Raw genomic sequence first — 23,339 nt, 5'->3', positions numbered from 1 at the left:
GTTGTAACTTTTACATCTTCCGAAGCTTTACTGTTACACAGAGGGGGAGGCCCGGTGAAAACAAATACTACGTCACTAATCAAAAAAAAAAAAGGTAACCTATCATCAACCAGGTCATCTTTTATATTAATTTATTACTGCACCTGTTTTATTTGAAACTGGACATTTTTGGTCATTGTGTTCTTTTCATTTGTGTATCTTTCTTCAGTCTATAATTTGGATATGTGAAATTTCATTGACAGAAACTTTACCGTGATACTTCTAGGAATGATTTGACAAGTTGCACTGTTATAATGTCACATCCTGTTTATTGCTTTTTATGGAAAATGTAGAGACGCTTTTTAGCTGCACCAAGCACACATATACATCCAACTCAAATTTAAACAAATCCACAAAATTAAAACACTTTTGATTTGAAACCATATTTCCAGGCGGTTGACGCGCGAGTAATTCATTACAGACGTCACAAAATGATCCGAACACAATCAGATAAATCAGACTGAACAGAAAACAACACTTACATCATTGGTGGAATCACACAGAAGCTCGTATTTGTAAAGTAAATTATGCCCCAAACAGTAACAGTCTGAGTGTTTCACTTGATTGTTGTTGTTTTTTCAAATTGATAGAGTTTCAAGAATTGTGCTTTGATTCACAAGAATCTACTGTCTTCTTTTTAATATGAGTTGTGAAAATGTGAACATTGACTCTCATATGTCAGACCTGACACAGATGCCTGTAGATGGAACCTTGCAAACCTGAGATCAATGGAATTTCCCCTTCACCATTTACCACTGTCCTCCCAAGAGTAAACATTTTATTTTTAAAAATCATAAAATCCCTTTCAATTATCCTAATTTAGTGCAATGCATGCAGACTGAAATGACAGCGGGTTTTTTTCATACAATCAGAGCTCTCTTTTTGTTGGCGAGGAACATGTTCCAGTTGTGCCAGTGAAGTCCCGTGTTCCGGACGCAGACGCCGCCCTGGATGCACGTGTAGCCGGAGGGACAGCAGTGACTCATGTCGCCGCAGCACACCGCCTGGACAGAGAGAGAGAGAGGACAGACGGAGGGAGGGAGGGAGGAGCGCATCACTTGTCAGCTAGTGGCAGAGGAAACAATCAGGGGCTTCAGTTGAGTACAAGTACGCAAATAGTATGCAACTTCACCACTAGATGTCACTAAATCCCACAGACGGAAAACCTTTGAAGTTGGTTAAGGTGCTGTCGGGACCCAGACGAATTCTGGGAGCTCATCTATATTTGCATGTCCCCTCCATAGGGAGGTAATCTTGCTGCTCCAATGACAACCGTTTAGCTCCCTCTCAGGAGAGAAGCCACTTTTGCAAACAACCATGATGGCTGCCGCTGATTTGCAACGCCTCTGGAAAAATCACAGATTAACTGACTAATACGCATTTGAGTATTAGTCTGTGCCAATACCGGCCTACTGTTGGGCAGTTCTAGAAGCAAGTTAATAAATTTTTTAGCAACAATTATTTTATCCTTGTCATTTTTAATTCAACTTATTTAATTTCATTGCATTTATTCTTGTTTTACTATAGATGTAATACAACAAATCAATTATTTCCATTCACGATTAATCTGCTTGAGATGTTGAAACGTTGTTTTGTCTGATCAAAAGAAATCCAAAAACATAAAATTTAATATAATGTTAAAAAAAAACAAGAAAAGCAGCAAACTATCATATTTGAGATACTGGAACCATCAAACATTTGCCATTTCTGCTTTAAAAATGACGTAAATTGTTTACTTAGGATACTTCCCTAACTGTCCTGAGGTGGCATTAGCTCTGCTTGACAGTAAAAATGCAGCCGCGGGTTACAAGTTATTACTGTAAATCATACATTAGGGGACGGGCAGCAGCCCCAGGTCGCGGCGGACGTCCTGCAGCAGGTCTCGCCGTCGTTGCACTTGGCCGCGGTGTCGCACTGCACGTCCCTGTGCTTTAGAGGAGTGGGCTGGTCTTGATGCTCGGGCAGGTAGACCGGCGTCAGCGGGACGGTCTCCAGCTGCAGCATGATGACCTTCTGACACGACTTGGAGCCGATGTCGCAGCTGTAGCCCTGCGGGCAGCAGTGCTCCTTGTCCGGGCAGCACACGGCCTGCGGACGGAAAAGGCGAGCGGGGAAATGATCTCCCTTGTTTTACATAAACAAAGTATGACAATGCTAACGAACGCCGATAGAGAAATGTGATATATCTTCATGTCAATCTCTCCACACGGTGCTCACACTTTGCAGCGGGCAGCAGCCCCACACGCCCGTGAAGAGCCGGCAGCAGGTGGTGCGTTCAGGGCACCGGTTCAGCCCGTCGCACTGCACGGCGCTGGCCTCGGCCTGAACGCTGGTGGTGGCTGGAAGCTTGGTGTACCAGGGGATCACAAGGTCTCCCCGGACGCACGAGGTCCCGCGCTCGTTGCACTTGTAGTGGGCGGGGCAGCAGTGGTCGCCGTCAGAGCAGCACACGGCCTGCAGAGGAGAAGTGAGAAGAGAAGTGGCACACTTTCACAGCGCTCATCCTGTTTTCCACTTCTTCTTTCAGTCTGCAGTGCGACAAAAACAAGACGCGTTGGACCCGAGCAACGCGACTGCTGCGATGTGGTTCTGCCGGCAAAACATGCAAAGTTGCCGGGCAGAGTAAATGCCAGAATTAGATATCTAGACATGAAATACTTCCTGAACAGAAACAGGCTCGACGACTCGACCGTGTTTCTTTCCCCTCTGAGACATAACCGCACCTAAAAATCTGTTGTGTGAGAGAGACGAAACAGAGACGCTAAAACAATATTTGATCTCATCATGATCGCACTGCTCAGCACCTGCCGGAATAAAACCTTCCTCACACTGTTTACACACTGTTCTCGTATCGTCAGCCTTTCTCTACCTCACATCATCATTAAATGAATCTTGTTGGGAGGTTTTTAAACTGGTTTTTCAGTCAAAATATGCAACTCTCTTTGTAATTTCATTGACTGAATGATAAATCCGTTCATTCATAATTGAATTATATGAAACATATCAAATGCAGGGCGGCTAACCTCCGGCAGTGGGCAACATCCCCACTTCTGTGACGAGGCCATGAAGCAGCAGGTGGTGTGTCTAGGGCAGCTGGTGCGGGGGTCACACTGAGTCCTGCCCTCCATTTCTTTATTCACGTCCTCCTTGTCTTCCTCCTCCTCTTCCTCCTCCTGAGGCTCCTCCTCCTCCTCCTGAGGCTCCTCCTCCTCCTCCCGAGGCTCCTCCCCCTCTTCCTCCTGCTGAGGCCCCTCCCCCTCCTCCTCCTCGGCGCTCGTTACCGGGCTCGGGGTCGTGGTGTCCGCCGCGGTGGGTGCCGGCGTGACAAACGCAGGCATCTTCTGCTCCATGGGTGTGGCGCCGGCGGGGCCGTTACAGGTGAGCATGGTCAGGTCACAGGTGGTGCCCGTGGGACAGCAGTGCTCGTGGTCGTCACAGCAGACCGCCTGTAGTTCACCGGAATGACGGCAAAACGTTCAGTCGCAAACATACACGTCCCCTTTTTAATCCCTCTTAAAAGCGTGTTTTCTCAGGACTATTCACACTGAACTTTTTAGCGTTTTATTGCACAGACTTTTTCCTGACTCTGATCTCACTGACAATTTTAATCACGATTCATGATTTAATGTTTCATTTGCTATATTTCCGCCCTTTTTATCGTCTAACTTTGTGTGATCTTGTGATCACCTGAGGTAGAGGACAGCACGCCCAGTGGCCATCTTTGGTTTTACAGCACGTGGAGCCGTCCGGACAAGTTGTGTTGGAGTCACACGTGACGTCCCCCACCCATGCGCCCTGCCTGGGGAGAGCAGACACCTTCTCGGCCCACGGCACGGACCCGGTGTTGTCGTCGCAGGACAGGGCCGCCAGGTTGCACGTCTTGCCTTTTGGGCAGCAGTGGATAAAATCTTTACAGCAAACAGCCTGGAGGAAAAATAAAGACAATCGTTCATTCACTGGTAACATCTTTACCGTCTCTGTGTGTGTGTGTGTGTGTGTGTGTGTGTGTACTAAATAAGTCAAAGATGCATGTACGGATTTTCACCAAACTTGGTGGGAATATTTCTTGGGAGGGGACCTCCCGAAGATTAACTTTTGGAGCCGATTGGCCAAACATCAAGATCAACAAAAACATTATAATAAACAAATAATAGAGACAATTCAAAGCTTATATTGATCACATGATGGGAAATGACCCCAATCATGTGATGTGATTTTTCTGTCATGTGATTTGTGAAAGCCACAATGAAGCCAGAAAACGACGCCATGCACAGTTCAAAACATCCTGTACGAGTGGAGACACGATCCAAAGTTTATATAGATCGAAAAAATATTTTTATGATCAAATGGAAAGGAATGACGTCATCAAAAAATCATATTCTCTAGTGATATGCATTAAGTTTGTCAACCAATTAGAACATTAGAACAAGATCTGCAGCTTACTAACAAACCACGCGTTATTGAGGATGTCATTATGAAATGGCGTTATTACAATACTAATAAGTTAGCATTGCCTGATTTGGGTATAGACAGCACAGAGAGGGATTTAAAAAAACAAAATAAAGTGCAGACAAAGTTGTACCTCTGGTAGAGGACAGCACGCCCAGCCGCCGTCTTTGGTTTTACAGCACGTGCTGCCGTCTGGACAAGTTGTGCTGGAGTCACATGCGACGTCCCCCACCTTCACGTCCCGTCTGGGGACTGCGGGCAGCTTCCTGACCAGGGGCACGGAGCACGTGTCGTCGTCGCAGGTCAGGCCGGTCAGGTTACACTTCTTACCCTTTGGGCAGCAGTGAATATGATCATCGCAACAAACAGCCTGGGAATGATGACAACAGGGAAGAAAGGGAAATCGTTGCTGCACCCGGTGACACCTTTTCACGTCAACGCTCTACACGTTTTTTAAAAAGCGGGGCGCGATCGTTGTACCTCTGGCAGGGGACAGCAGGCCCAGCCGCCGTCAAGGGTTTTACAGCATGTTGTGCCGTCCGAACAGACGACTGTGTCATTGCAGAGGACATCACTACCTGGGGGGGAAAAATGGCAATTGCCATGTTAGGGGGAAAAAAAAGGTTTGATCATTATGAAACAGTGACGGGACAAATATTGTAAATATGGTGTTTACATAGTTTAGTTTAGTAGATACTTTATTTATCCTGAGGGAAATTCAGGCATCCAGCAGCATTTACAAACATACATACATTAAACATACATCAATCCTACATAACATAAAAATACAAAATTAAATTAAATATTAAACTATAACTACAAAAACTAGCTTATGACAGTGCAAAACGGGAAAATGGATGTGCAAATGAAGGTTGAAATAAATTGTCCTTTTCTATTGTCCTCCCTGCCTTTACTGGGAGCTGTTGTACAGTCTGATGGCCAGGGGGACTGTTGGTGGAGCTGGACTGGGACAGCAGTCGGCCACTGAACACACTCCACCGCCTGGTGAAGGTGTTGTGCAGTGGGTGGTTGCCTGTATACAACGCGCATGCAGGGAATGTGCCGCCCTCTGACGCAAAGTTGCACCATGGGATAGTGAAGAGACACAACCGGTGTCGTTGTGTACATTTGTTGTGTGCATGTTTTTAGGGTGTGGCGATTGTGCTGATTAGTTTGATGCATGATGACAAAAAAAAAGAACAACCTTTAGTGACAGATGACACAGATGCTTCCTCCTCCGAAGGGGGAACTGTGTTGGCCGTGGTGAATTCGGGGGCTTTTTCTGATGCACCGTCATTGACTTCCTCCGCAGTAACTGGTTCGACCTCTGAAAGTGGAAATACGCACGGATAAGGCTGCATGAACACGCGCACACAGATTTAGACGGTGAATAGTTTAGAATGAGGAAGTAAGTCAACAATTAGACCTTTCTTGTTCTCCCAGTCTGCTCTCGCCCTGGCAGGGAGTTTGGCCCACATTGGCATCTCTTTTTTGGTGGACAAGGAAATGCATTTGAAGTGCTGGACATTACATGTGCTCCCCTCGGGGCAGCAGTGCAGCTTGTCCTCGCAGCACACGGCCTGTTTTGAACACACACACACACACACACGGAGGAGTATCACCTTAGAACCACACACAGGACGAGACATCGTAAACTCGTGATAACTGGGCGTCGAGCCGTGGCATGCAAATCCATCATTTGACTTTTAACTCCTTTAATAGTCATTTATTCTATCGAGGAACATTGGCTTTTTTTAAAGTTGTCACAATGCGCATGCCCATAACGGAGAGATCGGCCATTTTGTACCTTCGGCATGGGGCAGCATCCCCACTGGCCTTCTGGGGTTTCACAGCAGGTGGTTTGTTCAGGACACTCTGACACTTCATCGGCGCACAAAACTGCAGACGACAACTCTGCGAGGACATGACAAAGCAACGTTTCCCTGTTCAAATCGGGGGAGATGCTGAAACAGAAGAGGCCCGAGAGTGGAGCCTTGTGGTACACCGCATTTTGTATCACTCTCCGATGTGTGATTAACGCCACGTAGATATTCTGCCAGGTGACATGTTGTGCTAGTGAGTAGAACAGTCTCACCTTTTCTGCTGCAGGACCGGCTGTCTGCACTGCACTGGTGGCCCTCTGGGCAGCAGTGTTTGCCATCAGAGCAGGGGACTCCCTGTTGGAGGTCACAAGGTCGCAGTACAGTTCACTTCACAAATACAACACAAACTGGACTGAAAGACATTTGCAGAAACGGGTAAAAGCAGACTTTCTAATTTAGTTTCTAGTTCTAATTTTTTAGTTTACCAGTTAAGACTAGACCCCAATTCTTCATAAAACTATTAATTTACCGCTCATCACATGTTTAAACAGATTACTGGAGTAATTACATTGTACATTGTTGGTTTAAATAAGTTCAGCAGATTAGTTAACTCCTGCCTGCTCTTTCACTGCAAACTGCCACAACTCCAATGTTAAATGTGCCACGATAGCAGGAATCACATACAACATACATCATCTATATCAAATCTTAGTTTTGCATATCATACAGTATGCAATCACTATAAAACCAACTTTATTGCATGAGTGGTTTGTCAGTGTACTCCATCATAGACTTGGTTTCGTGGTCACTATTTCTGGCTTTTTTTGAATCTGTTATTTCAATGAACTCTTCATTTCTTTTTCTGAGGTTTGTCACTTGAAGGACCTTGAAGGAATCCTTTTGAAAGAAAACCCACATTTTTTCCCAAATGCTTATGCTGAATTATTATTTCAAAATTACATGCAGATAAATTAGAAATGCCACTGGCTGCATGTTTTGTGTAGGACAAGCTTTGGTTACCTGAGCTAGGGGACAGCAGCCAAATCTTGTCAAGGCCCTGAGACATGAAAACTCAGGTGGGCATCGGGACTGATCGGGACAGACGTTGTCATCTTCCTCCCCCATGTACGTCTTGATCATCCTGAAGGACTTCGGGGACAGAGCGGGGGGATGAGGGACAATTTTACCGCTCTGACTCCCCTTAAATACGCCAAATTGTGTTCACCAGCAGACGTCAGTCTTACTTTGGAGAGTCCGGGTTGATCAGCGGAAGCTCTTTCCACCCAGGGGACGGACGCGGTGGCGTTCACGCAGCTGGATTTGTCCACGTCGCAGGTCGTGCCCGCAGGACAGCAGTGCGCGTGATCTCCGCAGCACTCAGCCTGTGGGGACGACAGTAGTGGAAACACTTTGACTACCAAAGTTTTTTAAAGCGGCTATCACACAGGCCAAAATGAGGCGTGAGCTTTTATCAAGCTTGTAAAGCAGTAAAACACCACTGAGGATGAATGGTGCCACTGTAGCGCCTTAATTCTTTTAATTTTAGAGTACAAGATACTGGTTATCACATAGAGTGTGTATGTGATGGACAAAGGCACAATGTGTTCTACTGAGGCCAAAGTACGCTGACTTTGTTGGGGTTTATCCCTTTCAGATGTTAATGTTGAGGGGAATTAAGGTTTTAAAATTTTCAGCCAAAATGGTAAAACCGTATCCGATGGGTAAGAAGTAAAACCATCTCTTTCTCTCTTTTGGGACATGAAGTAACGACAGTTACACCTGTCGTAACAAATGCATGTTTTTAATATTTCAATCTGCTCTTAAAAGTTGAAAAAGTTGTAAAAGATGTTACATAACTACTGGAACTGTGTATAAGATGGTGCACACATGCATGGCATCTTTACGTGAGGGCATTTCTGCTTCGTGATTAAAAGTGAATGTGAATTTATTTCCCACAAGACTCACTAGTGTGCAGAGTACACTGTGGTTCAATATTGCAATTATGACAGCAAAAAAGGGAACTTCACATTATGCACACTGCACAATATTTCACTTGCAACATGCTTAAGCGGAATTACTGAATCAAAAAAATGGAAAAGAATGACTCAAAAAGAGGAATTGTAGATTTGACCGTCTTCTAACTCGGTGCTTTTCCGTAGTGCCGCTAAAATTGTGGGGCAGAACATGCAGGTGGAAGAAGACCACGTCTACCTGACCCAGGGGGCAGCATTCGTAGCCGTTTGCCGGGTCGTTGCAGCAGGTTTGACCCTCATCGCATGATCTCCCTCCATCTGGACACTGTTCGGCACCAGCCAGGGCCAGGAGAGCCCAACAGAACACAACCCACTTCTGCATCTGCACACACACACACACACACACACACACACACACATAAAGAGAGGGGAATGTGCATGTGGGAATCCCCCTCTCGACTCAACATCAGAAAGGATATTTTTTGCATTGAATTCTGCAGAAACTCGTGTCATAGAGAATAATAAACATGCTCAGATATTTTGTATTTGGTCATAATAGCTTTTTTTTTACATGAACATATGACTCTTTAAAAAATCAAACAGTTCTTTAATAATTGAGTCAAAAACTCAATGCAGTTTTCATTTCTTACACAAACTTTAAGACTTTGTCAGACACTCAAAGTGTTTTTTATTTGTTGTAAAATAAATGACTTTCAGTTTCGTTATTTTGCACAACAAGGAAACGAGTTATGACTAAAGAAATCTCGGCCAGTCAGAATAAATTGTGGACATTTACAAATAAATAAATGAATAAATAAAAAAGAGGATTATAGTTGAGATCAGAAGACTATTAAAACTTTGAATTCAAGCCATGACAATATGTCATGTGGTTGTTAAACCGTGTGTGAATCGCTGTTAAAACATCTTCACACTCAGATGATCTCCGAATCGATTACTTTGGTCACGTTCTCGAGGCCAGAGGAAGAAGTGTGTCTTTGCTCTTACCTTGGTAAAGGACCGAGGAGCTGTTGTGAGCAGTCAGACGTCTCAGATGAGTCTCACCACAGAGTAACACAGGTGGTAGACGAGCAACGTCACGACCACGCCCCCCGCCCCCACACACACACACACACACACACACACACACTCACACACACACACACACACGGAAGAGAAAAGGTGGGTGGTTCCCATCTTCCCTGGAAACCTTACAAAGCTCCTCCTGGTTTATTCTTTTTTTATTATTAAATATGATCAGGTACATTTTTTTTTAAATTATGTGGCTGATACAGTTTCATAGCTTGAATTTAAATAGATTTGAGTGTTAAGGGGAAATTTAATATTTGATCTATTTATTTATTTATTTGACCCACATTAGCAGCTGGACATGATGTAAAGATAGACTGTAGAAATCTCTTTAACACTAGGCTGCTTTCTTTTTGTTGTTGTCGATAAATACATTCAGAAGGGAAACTTCAATCTTCCCCAAGCTTCAGGCTGCTTTTAAGGAAGTAAAAGAGAAGTCTGGTCACCCACTAATGTTAAACCACAAGATGGAGCCAGACCACTTGTGTCACACGCAGCTAGATGTTAAATGCAACATCTCTGTAAACCTCCTGTTTTGGAAATATTTTCACGATTTAAAAAAATTGCAATACGTTTCTGTGTCTCTAAAAAGCCAAACATTGATCGGCACACAACACTGTAATATTCACAAACGACATCCAATAGTGTAGTAGATGACGAGTCCTCTCGCAGATACATAGAGGTGGTGACACTGACTCTCAACTCCTGAGAAAAAAAGGATTTCGGATTTATACTTTAGTCATCTATGTATTCATCATTTATATATTTGTGTTGTGAGTTCGTGTATTGGGAATGCCTAACTAATGCGGGTTGGATATTACAGATTCATATGTACATTTTTGAAATATTAAGTCTCATTAAAACTGCATTGAACAAAGTAATAGTGCACTGACTTGCAATTTTTCTTTCTCCACAGATCTACAACAACAACTGGACAATCCTCAATGGAAAAAAAAGGCCTTTTATTACAACAACGAAAAAACGAAAAGAAATAAAATAACCAAATGCGCCGTAAGAACAGACTGTTGTATGGGCTGAAATGAAATAAATGAACATGTGTGACAGTTTTGATATCATGAATAAATACACTGTAAATATACTGTAACAGTTTGTGGAGTTTGATTACATAAGGAGGAATGATGATGCAATGTCAGGGGTGGTGGACCCCAGATACCCTTTCAGTCAAACTCACCAAACGCACCGATAGGACACCGTGACAACTCATCCTCTACTTCATATGGATCATCTCTATCTCTTATTAGCATCACTTCTCTCGTTGCTAGTGGCTGCAGCCGTAGAGCTGCCAGTGCTGCTTCAGTAACATTTTGACAAGACAGAAGGGAGAAAGAAAGAAGAAAAAAAAAGACCAAACGTGCACTAACACACAGATGATGCCATGGGGGGGAAAAAAATATAAACTTTGGATACTTTGGAGAATGTTTGAGAGAGGAATGGCGTGATGCTGGTTGTGGGAGAGTGTGAGAGAAGAGCTGAGTGGACGAGGCGAAGCGGAGGGAGCAAAAAAATAATAGATGGATTTCAGCTTAATGATGACTTCGCTTTCGTGTGTACAAAAATCCAGAGATGGCTTTTGCTGTTGTGTTTCTCATGGAGCTGGGCGGGGTGCAGGTGGGGGCAGGGGTCTCGGTCAGACAATAGGTCAACGACGCAGCATCACCAGGCAGACGGGCTGGGGGTGTAATCTCGGGGTGTGTCGGTGTGCGGAGCTCCTCTAGCTGGGAGAGAGCGCGGGGCTGGGCTCGGTGCTGATGTTGACCAGACACTCGCTGGACTTGAGGCTGGCCAGCGACCTGGAGCTCGGCAGAGAGGCCAGAGAGCCGCACAGACCCAGCATGGAGGGAGTGTCGTCCTTACCTGCGGGGGACGAAGCAGAGAGGGAACGCGAAGAAAGGGAAAAAGGGAAAAATTGAAAATCAGCTCATCATCATGCATAGTTCGTGCTGCCCACGTGGAACCCCGTTAACAGACATCAAGCGTGCCTTTGTGCGAGTACGAGCATGTGCATGGGTGGCTGCCACGGAGAGGCTTTCACGCACTCGAGAGCAGAAATGTATTCCAACTGGAGCAGAAGTACCGCGACCTCAGTTCTGCGCTTCGTCTGCTGGAGTAATGGCAATAGAGCTCTGCTAAATTACTATTTCATGCAATAAAAATGATGTTTAATTGCATGAAATAAAAAGTGCAAGGAAATGTTACTTGATTAGTGTTCGAAAATTAAGGAAGAGGTGTAATAAAAACGACTATAAAACGTTATATACATTATGTGCAAGGAGTGCAAATATTGCCTTGTGGATAAAGGCTCAAATGTGAATAAAAAATATGGCTGATAAGTACAGTGTCGTATGACTGTGCGAAATATAAGTATGTACATATATATATTTATATATTTACAATACTACAATTTTTTTGATAAAAAAAAAAATCATATACTCAGTGTATATATACTCTATGCCCCCACAGTCTCATCGACGGGGGTGAGAGGGATAGTCCATGATGGACGTTAGCCTGGCCAACATCCTCCTCTCACCCACCGCCCCTTATTTTAAGTATAGCACTTCAAAATATCACTTTACCTGCTGAGGTCCAGCCGGCATCTCCGTTCAGCCTCCCGTCGGTCCTCTGGGAGTCGGAGTTCAGACTGACGTCGGCAGAAAGTTGCTCCAAACTGTGGAAGCTCCTCCTGGATGGACAGAAACATCGCCGTGGCAGAAAATGCACAAATACAGGAGTCAGTGCAACCCCTTCCTCCAATCGCAGAGAAGACAGAAATACAATTTCAAAATCACAGACAGTCCGCACGTGCAAGGTCACTACCTGCGGAACAGTTTGACATGGCCTTGGTTGGTTGTGATGGTGGGCCACTGGTTGACCAGCGGGATGGAGAGGTCCTTGGCCAGGTGGGAGGAATCGCAGGGCATGAGGGCCGAGCTGGAGGAATCCCAGAGGAGCAACAAGTGAAATGAATTTCAGAAGAAACACTTACGTTTACATCATTTTGTATGTTTATTTCTACTAATTTCCATCCAAAATTACAACTGTTCCCGACTCCAGTTTCACCTCCTCGTGAAACCCCTACACGTTGTGAGTATGAGAAGATAACAGATGTTACTGGACGTCATCCAAACAGGATCTGGCGTGATGTTTTCAGGAGCATATGGAGCATTTTGTTTTTGGGTAAATATAAAGTGTTTTCTCGTGCTTCCTCACAGTTGTGCCTGTAGCTCCAGCACGACGGCCTCCAGTTCCTTCTTCTCCTGCTGGTTCTGGACCATCAGCTCCTCCACCTTGGCTCTCAGGTGCTTGTTCTCCATCTCCACGTTCTTCAGCTGCGACTCCCGCAGACGCACCAGCTCCTCCAGGTAACCCTGCGCAGCCGCGCAACAAAAACAGGGAGACAAGGACTCAGGAAGAAGTCGCATGGCGTTTACTTGATTTTAGAGCTTGCGTTTTTTTTTTAATGTTGTGTCACCTTCTGGGCGTAGACGATCTTGAACCTCTGCTCCATCTTGCGACACTTGTTGCTCCAGCTCTCCTCGTCGGTCACCAGAGGGATGTAGGGATGATCGGGGACGCTCTCCTCGCTGTTGCTGCTGTCCACGCTGCGGCGGTCCTCCTCGTCACTCAGGTAGTCGTAACTACGCAACGAGAGGTGGGGCAGGAGGGACGGGTTACGAGGGTTTTGCACTCGCGTACACATGAATTGCTAGAGGCTGGGTCGGTCTCACCTCTGAGTGAACTTCAGGTAGGGTGTGTAGTCAATCACGGCCGAGGATTTCCCATCCAGAGTCTCACCCTTCAAGCAAAAACTGCACAGAAACAGAGACAAAAAATATATAAATACTTAATTCATGACTGAAAAACTCATTTTTATCTCACAAACCTGATGAGTATTTACATAATCAATAAAATTCAGCATGGAGGCCAAAACTTCAAGTGTCCGTTCTGCTGTGTCTCCAGTAAATACTGAAATATTAATAACTGGAAAAAGAAAAAAGCCCACTTCGACGCTGTAAATGTTTCAGAAATACTTTCAATTTCATTATTAATCCTGAAATACATTAAAAATGAGAAAATACTTATACGTCTTATTGTTATGTATTATTCATGGATACATACCATCCACTAATGTCTTATGATGTAGGAGTTGTGACCCCACATTAGATGGCAAAAAGATTTCTTGACCAGATTGATGATAATTATTTGATATTAATAATTAATTTTTTTAAAGGTTTGAAATATCTCATTATGTCTGTGCGAACAGTTTGACGATGAATCTGTACTCCTAACATAAAATAAGACTCCTTGAATTGATGTCACAGGCCGATTTGAAAATATATTCCCCATAACTGTGTTGATTTGAAAGAGCCTGGATGTGTGTATGTGCACGAGTGTGTACACGCTGGATGGCAGAGTGTGTAGTATTGCAGTGACTTCACCTGAAGTCAATGGCGCTCAGTCCGATCAGCATGCCGGTCAGAACCGTGGCCTCCTCCCTCAGCATGATGGCTCCGTCGTCATAGAACCTCCTGTCAGGTGAAGAGGTGCTCATCATATCTTATATCTCTCACGTACAACAAGGATAGAAAAAATGACAACAAAGAAATCTGGAATTCGAGTAAACCCATTATCCTGACCTGGTGGTTCTTGTGTCTCTCAGAGCGGTGGACACGTATTCGGACAGACGTTTCTCCATCAGCGCCACTCGAATCCACGCCCGTCCCTGTGGGGCAACGTGAGAAGTGAGTACAAGAACCGGGGGGGCGGGCTTCCTTTGGCGCTCTCCAGTGCACGCACACACTTGCCTTGGCCCGCGACGTGCTGATGTTCTCGATGTTTTCAATGCTGGCGACGCAGTTGTTCTGCACCTTGCTGCACGCCACGCGGATGTACTCCCAGAAACTGCGCTGTCCATCTGAGCTGAACCAGCTTCCAGAACCTGGTCAAAGATTCAAACACAGCGGTGAAGCATCTCTTTCTCTGACAGCAGAGAGTCACAGCAAGAAGAGTAGAAGTGATAATAGTATCACTTTGTTTCTATGGCAGATGTCAGAAGTGAAATAAATGACGTAGATTTATATTATAGTTTTATTTCAAATAACGTTTGCTGAGTCAAACTAACTGATCTGTCCATCTTTTCCTGTGCTCTATGTTACCTGCAGTGTTACCTTTGAAGCGGTGGCTGAGGATGTGCTCTAAAATGGCGGCAAAGTTAATAAATTCCTCGGATGAGTCATCTATGGGCTCTGCCGTGTACTTTTCTAGGAGAGTCTTGACAGAGAATCTGAAACGGAAGCACACGGAGACACTGGAATTAGAAAAACACAAAGCAGTGCAATGGGGCATTCGCATTCCCGTATAAGAATTTGAACTTTGAGCCGGTCGCCTGCTGCACAATCCGCTGAAACGCAGCCGCGTACTGAATCCCAGCTGACAAATGTACTACTGTATTTGAACCCTGCAACAACAGCTGGGAGGACGTTGTTTTTTTGCGGGAACCATGCCATCTAATCATACTGAGCTCACCCCCAATTGTTGTGTGTACAATGTACAATGTACCCCTTCAGTGCTTTGGCAGTGTTATCATGAAAACGATACAATTAATCCCCTGTCTTTTCAGCTTCCAGGTCCTTTTGGGTCGTGTCCCTCTGAGCACCGGCCAGCATCGAAGAATGATCAAATAATTCCCTCCCCCTCGTCTGTATGCCGGTGGTCTGATCTATTTAGGGGCAGCTGCCGCGGCTTTGGTTTGGCTTTTGACCTCACACGTTCAACCCTGCAGCACCACGGGAAAAAGAAGCTACGCAGCGTGCATGTTCGGAGCCGGCGACCAGGCACAGGCTCGGGCTGTCAGCCTCTGCTTCGATGGGCAACACTAGCATCACCGAGGGCAAGACTGCCCTGGCCGTGGGAAGCACCTCCATAGCCAGGGGAAAGACTACCGTCTCCATGGGCAAGTCCTCCATCTTCAGGGGAGTGACCACCACCTCCATGGGAGACTCCACCATTGAAAGGCAAAAGACGACCGTGGCTCTGGGACGGGCCAGCTTCAGCCGGGGAACCACGACCACCTCCCTCCGCAAAGCCTTGACGGGCAAGCGCAGGACCACCTAGATGGAAGGGACCCCTGGAGCCAGGGCTAAGACACCCAAAGCATCCAGGCAAAAAGACTCTAACAATGAGTGGAAAACAACATTCTCATCAAGCAAGACCTCCTTCACCAAAGGCAGGGTTTCGATCCTGAGGAATAAGTACGCCATCTCCTGGGGCAAATCATCCATCTCCTGGAGCAGAACCACAGTAGCTTTGGGCAACACCGGCATAGCGTTGGGCAAAACATCCGTCACACGAGGGGAGACCACCAGCTCCCTCACCACTCTGACACTCACTCATGGGACCAAGTCTGTGTCTGTGGTCAAAACCACCCTCATCAGGGGCAAGGAGAGGCTCAGCAACATCTACTGGGATTTTAAAAACGTGAATCCGTCGCACACTTAAAAAATTTCACCAAGGATGTGTCAGCCTGGTGTGTTTTAGCAGGTTAGTAGTACAAAGAGCTGCTCCGTTTGTGATCAGTGTGTGTCAAGAGTTACACGTCAATAAGAACATGAACCTGCCTGCACACAGTACAAGTGCCAATTCTCAGGTAAGATAAGCGCCAAGTGAGTCGCGGATCTAATGGCTCCGCGATCGAGAGCCACGCTGAGCGTGTTATGCAAATGTGACAGCGATCAGACGACGTCTTGTAGCGTGTCAACTTGGCAGGGAGGAGGAAATGTGAACCAGCCGTGTGTGATGCATGTGGAGACACAAAAGAAAGAGTGTGTTTGCTTTTCATTGGCTGTCCTGTATTCTATGCATGATGTATGGTCACCAACTTGTCTACAACGTGGCATATTTGTGCTTTTTTGTGATGAGATTGGTCGATACTGACTTGAAGTCTGTCTGCATTCCCATAACTGTTCTGCCGTATGTTGCACAGCAAAGCCAGCTGTCTGATGTAACAGTGCTTATAAAAGTAACATGTCTAAACACTGCTTGGCTTGATTGTTTTGTATGTAGAGACGACCTTTTGGGTATTCCCATTTATCAGAATGATTTAAAACGGGGAACAATAAAGACTGACCATTGGGAATGAGTTGTAAACAGGTCAACGAGGGCACAAGTGGAATGGACCCCACCCATGTTTCAAATGGAGGGACAACACAAATACGAGACGGGTGCGATCGAAGCCTAAAATTACACGCGGAGAACGTGACAACATGGATCGCTTCTCTTATCAAATCTTACACCACGCCACTTATTTTGACGAATGGCACATACAGTCGTGCTTAGAGGGAATGTCTTACAACCAGAGGCTATAGGGAACAATGGCTCAGAAGAAAGTGATGTCACCGCAGATTGTCCCCCTTTGCAACAATGTGTCCTTCAACTGTCCGGTGTCGTCGTGGCGGTGGGACAATCGCGCCACTGTCCCAGTCTCCCCAGATAGGCTGTGGCCACCTACGGCTGCCTCTGTCCATTCACAGGGACACATGGGTGGTATGTGGCCTTCCAGAGCCCACGTCGACCAGCTCAACGAAGGCATTATGCGACACGGGGGTCGCACTATCCACGCGTAGCATTCTGGTCCGCTCTGGATCCGTAGCTGATGTTACTATTGCCCCTGAGATCTTGCAGAGCAGGGCGTGCTGCATGAGCGTGTGATGCTTAGCGTCGAGTGAGCCCCGAACCCCGCCGTCGAATCTGGGTCAGGAAGACGAGCTTCTCCTCAATGGGCAACACCAGCTTCACCGAGGGGAAGACGGCCCTAACCCTGGGCAACACCACCATAAAGAGGGGGAAGAGCAAGCTCGCCCTGGGGAACTCCTCCATCTCCAGGGGCAAGAAAACGACATCTCTGGGCTCCTCCACCATCACGAGTGGGAAGACCAAGATCTCCCTGGGCAGCGCCTCCTTCAGCAGGGGCACCACCAGCACCTCCTTTCGGAAGGCCTTCTTCCCCAAGCGCAAGACGCTGTAGATGAGAAGGAACCACATTGCGAGGTGGGGGGATCGGCAGAGCATGTCACGAGAAAACGGCACCATCACAGAGAACATACAAAGGCCACTACAGCATCCGAACGGGGTCTGTTCCAACTGGGAGCGAAAACTGGATTAAATTTACTTTTGGAGCTTTGAATTGTCATTGGTCAATGCCGGATTTATCTGGAACACAGGTCAGTGGCTGTCTAATAATATCTTCTGCAAAGACCAAGTAGCTAAAGCGTGATTTGAACGTGTAATAGAGCTCCAGAGTTAGGGTTAGGTTAGGTAGGGTTCCTGCAAGTATGTGCTCTACTCCACCTTGACCAAAGAAAATCTTCTTGGCAGGTTGATGCCAGTTTACTTGCAAGCACAAATATATTGTTGGGACAGGGATTCACGATGATTGTCACGATTAAGCTCTGCAGTAGACCACACCCGCCACTTTGAGAGGAATCCCATCAGAATAGAAGATCTGTCCGGTATGACTTTGTGGAAAGATGTACTGTTCTTCTTGAAATTCAAAATGCTAAACTGTTCACAGATTCCCTCTTTGTGCAGACTTCCTATGACAGAACATTGAATGAAATCAAGTAATTGCTCATTAAGGAAAATCACAAAGTACCTCTAGTAGTTCCAAGGGAATGTGGGATCCCTGATTAATGGCCAAGCTGCCTGTTTGTTGATGTGATAGCATCTTAAAAGGCCTCTCTGACCTCAAACATTGCAGCAGAAGATTGTACATCTCTTAGATCTGAGAGGGGGAATCGCTGACGCGCCTTAAATGCAAATGGATGGAGTGGAATGGCAACATGCTCTTGGTACGATTTGACACTGAAAAACAACCGCGAGCCCTTTGACAAGCTCCTTTTGTGCCCCCGCTCACTCAGCCTGGACCTCTGCCAAGCCCACTCTCGGCTCTCTTTAATAAATGCCCTCTTGTTCTCCCTTTTTCACCCCACTACTGTACTTACACAAGAGCGTTTGATGCGCAGCAGCACCCAGGATAACCAAAACTGCATTTTTTTCGGCTTAGCCTAAACACAAAAATGCTTCACGTTAACTCTATTAACTATCGTTTTTTCTTCTCTTCCTCTTCCTTCCCTCAAACATTTCCTCTTATTTCTCTCTCTCTCTCTCTCTCTCTCTCTCTCTCTCTGTAGTCTTGGCATAACCAGCAGGATCAGATGACACAGGCAGCCAGTGCTGTGCTTATCATCCTGGACTGTTGGGGAAGAAGTCCTGTCCTGGATCGTCACCAAGGGAAAGAATGCCTTGTGCTCTTGATGAATATTAAGATACGGATAATAATAATAATAATTTTGGCCAAATCCAAATAGAGTAAAAGATGAAAAAAAAAATGAAAAAAATGAAAAACTACAACAGGGTGTCCCTCTCTCTCTCTCTCTCTCTCTCACCCATCCCCTCTGTGGACAAGAGTAAAGGCAAAGTGTTTCGTGGTCAGAGGAGGTGTTAAGGGTTCAGGGTGTACGATGGACAGTAAAGGATGTTGGGCTGAGAAGCGGCGAGAGTGTAAATCAGATGTTGTGAGAAATAATGGGGTGAAAACGGCGAGAGTTGTGGTGAGAGATGAGGCAAATCTGCGAGATGAGAGACGTCCAAATGTTCAGTCAAACCTAAAAAAACAGAAACTTCTGCTGTAATCTCACATACTTGACAAAAAAAAAAATGAAATGCAAAAGGAGGCTACAAAGAAACGGAACTAGAAATATAAAAATCTATCAGGGGCACAAAATGATGCAACTGTCACTGCCTCTACTATTACTCAGAGGGAAAAAAACAAAGAGCTACCCACTTGCAGAGGCACGTCCAACTGATGTGAATATGTATTTGTGTTTACTAGAGTACAGAACATCTTATTCTCCCCTCTCGAGCCACAACCCCCCCCCCACCCCCCCCTCAGAGAAGAGCTCCAACCTCGGCCAAGCTGCAGCACATCGCCCCTCCTCTCCTTCTCCCGCCCCCTGCTCCTTTAGTTGACAGGGAGCAAAGCTCAAGGGCCTCAGACCCGTCAAGTCTCACTCATCTTATCTCATGTTTTCGTAGGTTCACCGCGTTCACATCGACGTGATCCTCCAGTCGCGGGTGGCGGCGCGACAGCTCTCAGCCAAGACTGAGGCCGAGGAGCCAGCACAATTCTAAAAACATCAGAGTGCAGCGTGACGCCTGTGAACCAACTTGTCTTGTGAGCGCTGATCCAACAACAGTGTGTTAAATTTAGCCCAGATAAACAAAGTGCAATTTTTAGGTCCCCCCCCCCCCCCGACTGCAGACCGCCTTGTTGAGATCAAACCTGTTGCTAGTGGCAACGGCACAGTGGGAGCTGCTGTCCCTGTGGACGTGATAAGTAATATCACCGAGTCTCTACGACTCTTTGGAGCCATTAACACTAAATTCAGTTAAACAACATTGAGACTGAAGCCTCTGCAGGATGATCAAATGTTAAAAGTGTTGGGCCACAAAACCATTTGAATACATAAAGTCAAACACGTCCTGTTGAAAAACTTTGAAAATTCTGAATTTGGTATGGTTTTTCTTTTCTTTTCTTTTTTCCGAGTTCTGGATTCAGTTTGTTTACAGACGCACAGAGGCCTCGTGCAGAAACTGTTTCCCTGTGGTGGTGCAAGTGTGTGATCAGGTTTCCCTTTGTTATACTCACTTTGTCTATTGCTGTACATACGTGTCTCTAATTAAAAAACAATTGTGTCCATTAAAAGTACGACACTGTAAACAAGGATCACGAAAACCCCGAGTGGACATTAGATCAAGTAAAATTCACATTTAAATATTACTGTGATGGAACATTTGACAACATGTGAATTTCTTGGCCCCTAAAAAAAAAATAACCTTTTTCTGAAGTCCCACAAAATGTTAATTTCTGTGTGTTCTGATTGTATGTTAAACATGTATGAGTGTGAGAAAAAAAAGACGGATTTTATATATATATATATATATATATATATATATATATATATATATATATATATACACACACACACACACACACACATGTATTAGGGGAAAATAAACGCTTGGCTTGGTGTACTAATCGAGGCACTAACGTCAGCTAAGCTACTGAGGCCTAGGCAGCAGATCAAACTGTGGAAAAGTAGCCGAGGACTCGAGTCAGCACCACATCCTGTATCCTGCATCCAGAGGGTCACCGCTGATTCAGAGTCTCTCTCCCCTCTTTCACTGCACGTTCACAAACATCCTCCTCTGACTACTTGAATGAACTCTGACCAGAACGGCATCAAGATGAAGAACATTAAAAAAAAGAAAAAAGGTCAGAAACATCACGAGGGAGGAGATGCAGGACGCCTGGAGGAAAAGTGCCCCTGAAGTGAACTTAATCAATGTCATGTTGTTCAGTAGAAAACGGAAAAGAATCTGTGCAGTGAGTATTACTGATGAAAAGCTCTTTGAGATTTATTTCCGTCTTGTCCAGTGTGTTTGTCCTTAAAATTCTTAGTCTTAGCCGAGTCAGGTCAAACTGAAAACAACGACGTTGTTGCGCCCTCGCTAATAACTCTCTGTGTCGTGAGTCCGTTGTGAGAACTTTTTTTCTCCCTTTGTTGCATGCTCTGTGTGATCTTGTGTGTTTTGCTCCACTGCACGTGTCACTAAACTGCAAGAAAAAAGAACCTTGGACTGAGAGGTACTGGAATAAAAACGCTTGATTGTGTGTCAGTTTCAGATTTTCATTGTCTTTTTTTAAACTTATTTTCGAGGGGAGTGGACGTGGATGCAAAAGTCCCCGTCTGCAGTACCATTCATGACCACTGCCAATTTGCAATTCAAGAACCATAGTGGTGGTGCTATAATACATTTTACGGGAGAACGATAAATCTGTCACAACTGTCAAAGGAAAGCTGTAATTTCACGTACAAGTCTCTGGTGATGGATTGAAATACTGTGTAAATTTGATAAATCATTGAGCTTAAATGATTAGTCGGTTGACGGAAAAATAATCACTCATGTTTTGATAATTTAACGAGTCATTTTTCAAGGAAAAAAACCCTCAAAAAATATAAATATTAATACTTATGGTGATTTAAATATCTATGTGTATGGAACAGTTGACAGGTCAGTACAAGGAATTTGAAGAAGCTCGAGTAGAATAGATATTTTCTGTATTTTTTTAATTTTATAACAGAATTTGACTTTTTCTTGTGGGAGATACTGGATTTCCCCCCCCCCCCACATTTTTGGGGCCCTGAAAAATCATTATTTTGTGATATTACCTGTGATCTGAGGTCACAAGCCATTTTAAGAGCTGATAAGCTATAAAAGTTGGAAACTACTACACTGTATGTAAAAGCAGCCTAATTCATAAAACATTTGAAGACTAGATCCAGGAGGGGGTCGACATCTGAACGTTGAGGATCTCTCATCAGGTGAGTTAAGAATCCTCTCAGCTTTGACAGTTCCACTGATGGATGGTGAACTCTCCGATGCGCAGGAACACTCAGGCCCCAACCTTCTCGGAATAATGTGGAGGACAGTGATATATGGGACTGCACACCACATCACAGCCCATCAGCAGTCCTTGTTCTCTGTGGGCTGAGGACCACTGATAGAGGAGGAGGGGGGAGGGGTCCTTGCTCTGCCCCCGGTGCCCTTGTCCCACACAGACACTCAACCTGACTGTGATGGAGATGAACACCTGCTCTATTGACAGGTGTATTTTTTCTCTTTTAGGGCTGGAAATATTATTCCACAAATCCAAATATACATTTACCAGTACACACAGGAACCGTGCAGGTGTCTCAACCTGATTTAAGAGGGGACAGTAAACCAATGTCACAACAAAGGTATGATCTGTCAAAGAAATGTGAAACAAAAGTACATCAACACAAGAGTTGATATAAGACACTGTATCGAAGGAGCATAATAAATATATTTTTCTCATCTATCTGCACAAGGGTATGTGAACACACCTGCCTCCTCCTCATCCTTCTAGAAACGGGTCCATTCATTTATCCTGCATCATTCTCCATCTGTCTTCTGTCATTGCTTCGCCTCAGGAATCAGTGAAAGTGTAAATACATCTTCCATCACGGTCACATTATTATATCAGAGGGCTGAGCAGCCTGCAGGGCTGGGACATTATTAGCAGATGCATGCAGGCAGGGTCGATGGTGGTCTTCGTGATGTCTGACTGTACCTGCAAACAGTGATGAGGTTCTTTCGCTCCACGCCGACGCTCCGAGCAGACGCCTTTTTCGATGTCAGACCCATAGCCATTGCTGTGTGAATGCAGCCCGACTCCATCCAGCCGCGGCCCCGGGGCCTCTTCGGGATCCGTGCCCAGGCCAGGACCCCTCCCTCCGTGGGCCCAGTGTCCTACAAACACCCGCTGTCCTCTGCGGTGGAGCGACGGACGCCGCTGCTGCGACTGGAGGATGGAGGAGGAGAACGGGACAGACCGGCAGCAAGCTAGACACGAGTACAAGTTCAACTTCCGGCTGGGATTTTCGAAATAAAACAACGTTCCGGTTTTTTGGGCGTTTGACTGTGCTGGTTATCTCGTGACGATACTTTTATTTCCATTTCATTTCCGGTTATAGTGCGAAGACGTCATGCCTTTCGTACAGCTGAGAGTTCAATGTAAATACAGCAAATATCCTACATCGTATATATTTCGTTACATATGTAGCTGCTAATTTTTTTTTATTAATAGTGACTAACTTACATGTGTGATCTCTTGTTTGCCTTCAATTCTTTACTTTCAACTAGTAGTTTTGGAAAAATGGATCTTGACAACAACATAAAAACATCAAAACCATGCATCTTTCCTAGAAGACATTGTGAAGCACATTTTAAGTATTGCCAACTCCTGTCGACTATCATATTTAATTTTTCTGCCATTTTCTGGTCGTAGCGTTGCACAATTTGAGAAGAA

The 23,339-nt window shown here is 45.2% G+C and overlaps 2 protein-coding genes and 1 non-coding gene across 6 annotated transcripts; 1 reads left to right on the top strand and 2 right to left on the bottom strand.

Moving 5' to 3' along the window:
* Positions 1–291: 291 nt before the first annotated feature.
* Positions 292–9,425, bottom strand: grna (granulin a). The gene is made up of 15 exons (XM_035614864.2): positions 9,290–9,425; positions 8,523–8,666; positions 7,556–7,693; positions 7,332–7,460; positions 6,584–6,665; positions 6,296–6,402; positions 5,915–6,068; positions 5,693–5,815; positions 4,969–5,066; positions 4,622–4,858; positions 3,727–3,963; positions 3,063–3,485; positions 2,257–2,493; positions 1,870–2,127; positions 292–1,043 (listed from the first exon to the last, which is right to left on the bottom strand). The coding sequence occupies exons 2-15, from the start codon at positions 8,664–8,666 to the stop codon at positions 900–902; spliced, it is 2,511 nt and encodes an 836-aa protein (XP_035470757.2). The 5' UTR covers positions 9,290–9,425; the 3' UTR covers positions 292–899.
* Positions 9,426–10,311: 886 nt separating this feature from the next.
* On the bottom strand, positions 10,312–23,246 carry LOC118288599 (RUN domain-containing protein 3A). Of its 2 annotated transcripts, none has more exons than XM_035614867.2 (11): positions 22,602–23,246; positions 14,545–14,672; positions 14,194–14,327; positions 14,026–14,111; positions 13,828–13,917; positions 13,117–13,197; positions 12,861–13,026; positions 12,599–12,756; positions 12,206–12,319; positions 11,965–12,071; positions 10,312–11,245 (listed from the first exon to the last, which is right to left on the bottom strand). In XM_035614867.2, exons 1-11 carry the CDS (start codon positions 22,706–22,708, stop codon positions 11,103–11,105), a joined length of 1,314 nt encoding a protein of 437 aa, XP_035470760.1. In that variant the 5' UTR covers positions 22,709–23,246; the 3' UTR covers positions 10,312–11,102. The 2 variants fall into 2 exon arrangements, with proteins under 2 accessions (XP_035470760.1, XP_035470761.1); XM_035614868.2 differs by having other exon boundaries at positions 14,557–14,672; positions 22,602–22,999.
* LOC118288604 lies at positions 15,513–21,119 on the top strand. Of its 3 annotated transcripts, none has more exons than XR_004785899.2 (2): positions 15,513–15,928; positions 18,577–21,119. It is a non-coding gene; the product is annotated as an uncharacterized LOC118288604 (transcript). The 3 variants fall into 3 exon arrangements; XR_004785898.2 differs by having other exon boundaries at positions 15,513–16,034; XR_007029866.1 differs by lacking the exon at positions 15,513–15,928 and adding an exon at positions 17,413–17,607.
* Positions 23,247–23,339: the final 93 nt, after the last annotated feature.

Source organism: Scophthalmus maximus, chromosome 17 (assembly GCF_022379125.1).
Source record: "Scophthalmus maximus strain ysfricsl-2021 chromosome 17, ASM2237912v1, whole genome shotgun sequence".
Taxonomy (NCBI): domain Eukaryota; kingdom Metazoa; phylum Chordata; class Actinopteri; order Pleuronectiformes; family Scophthalmidae; genus Scophthalmus; species Scophthalmus maximus.
This window is presented reverse-complemented; position numbering and strand designations above follow the sequence as displayed.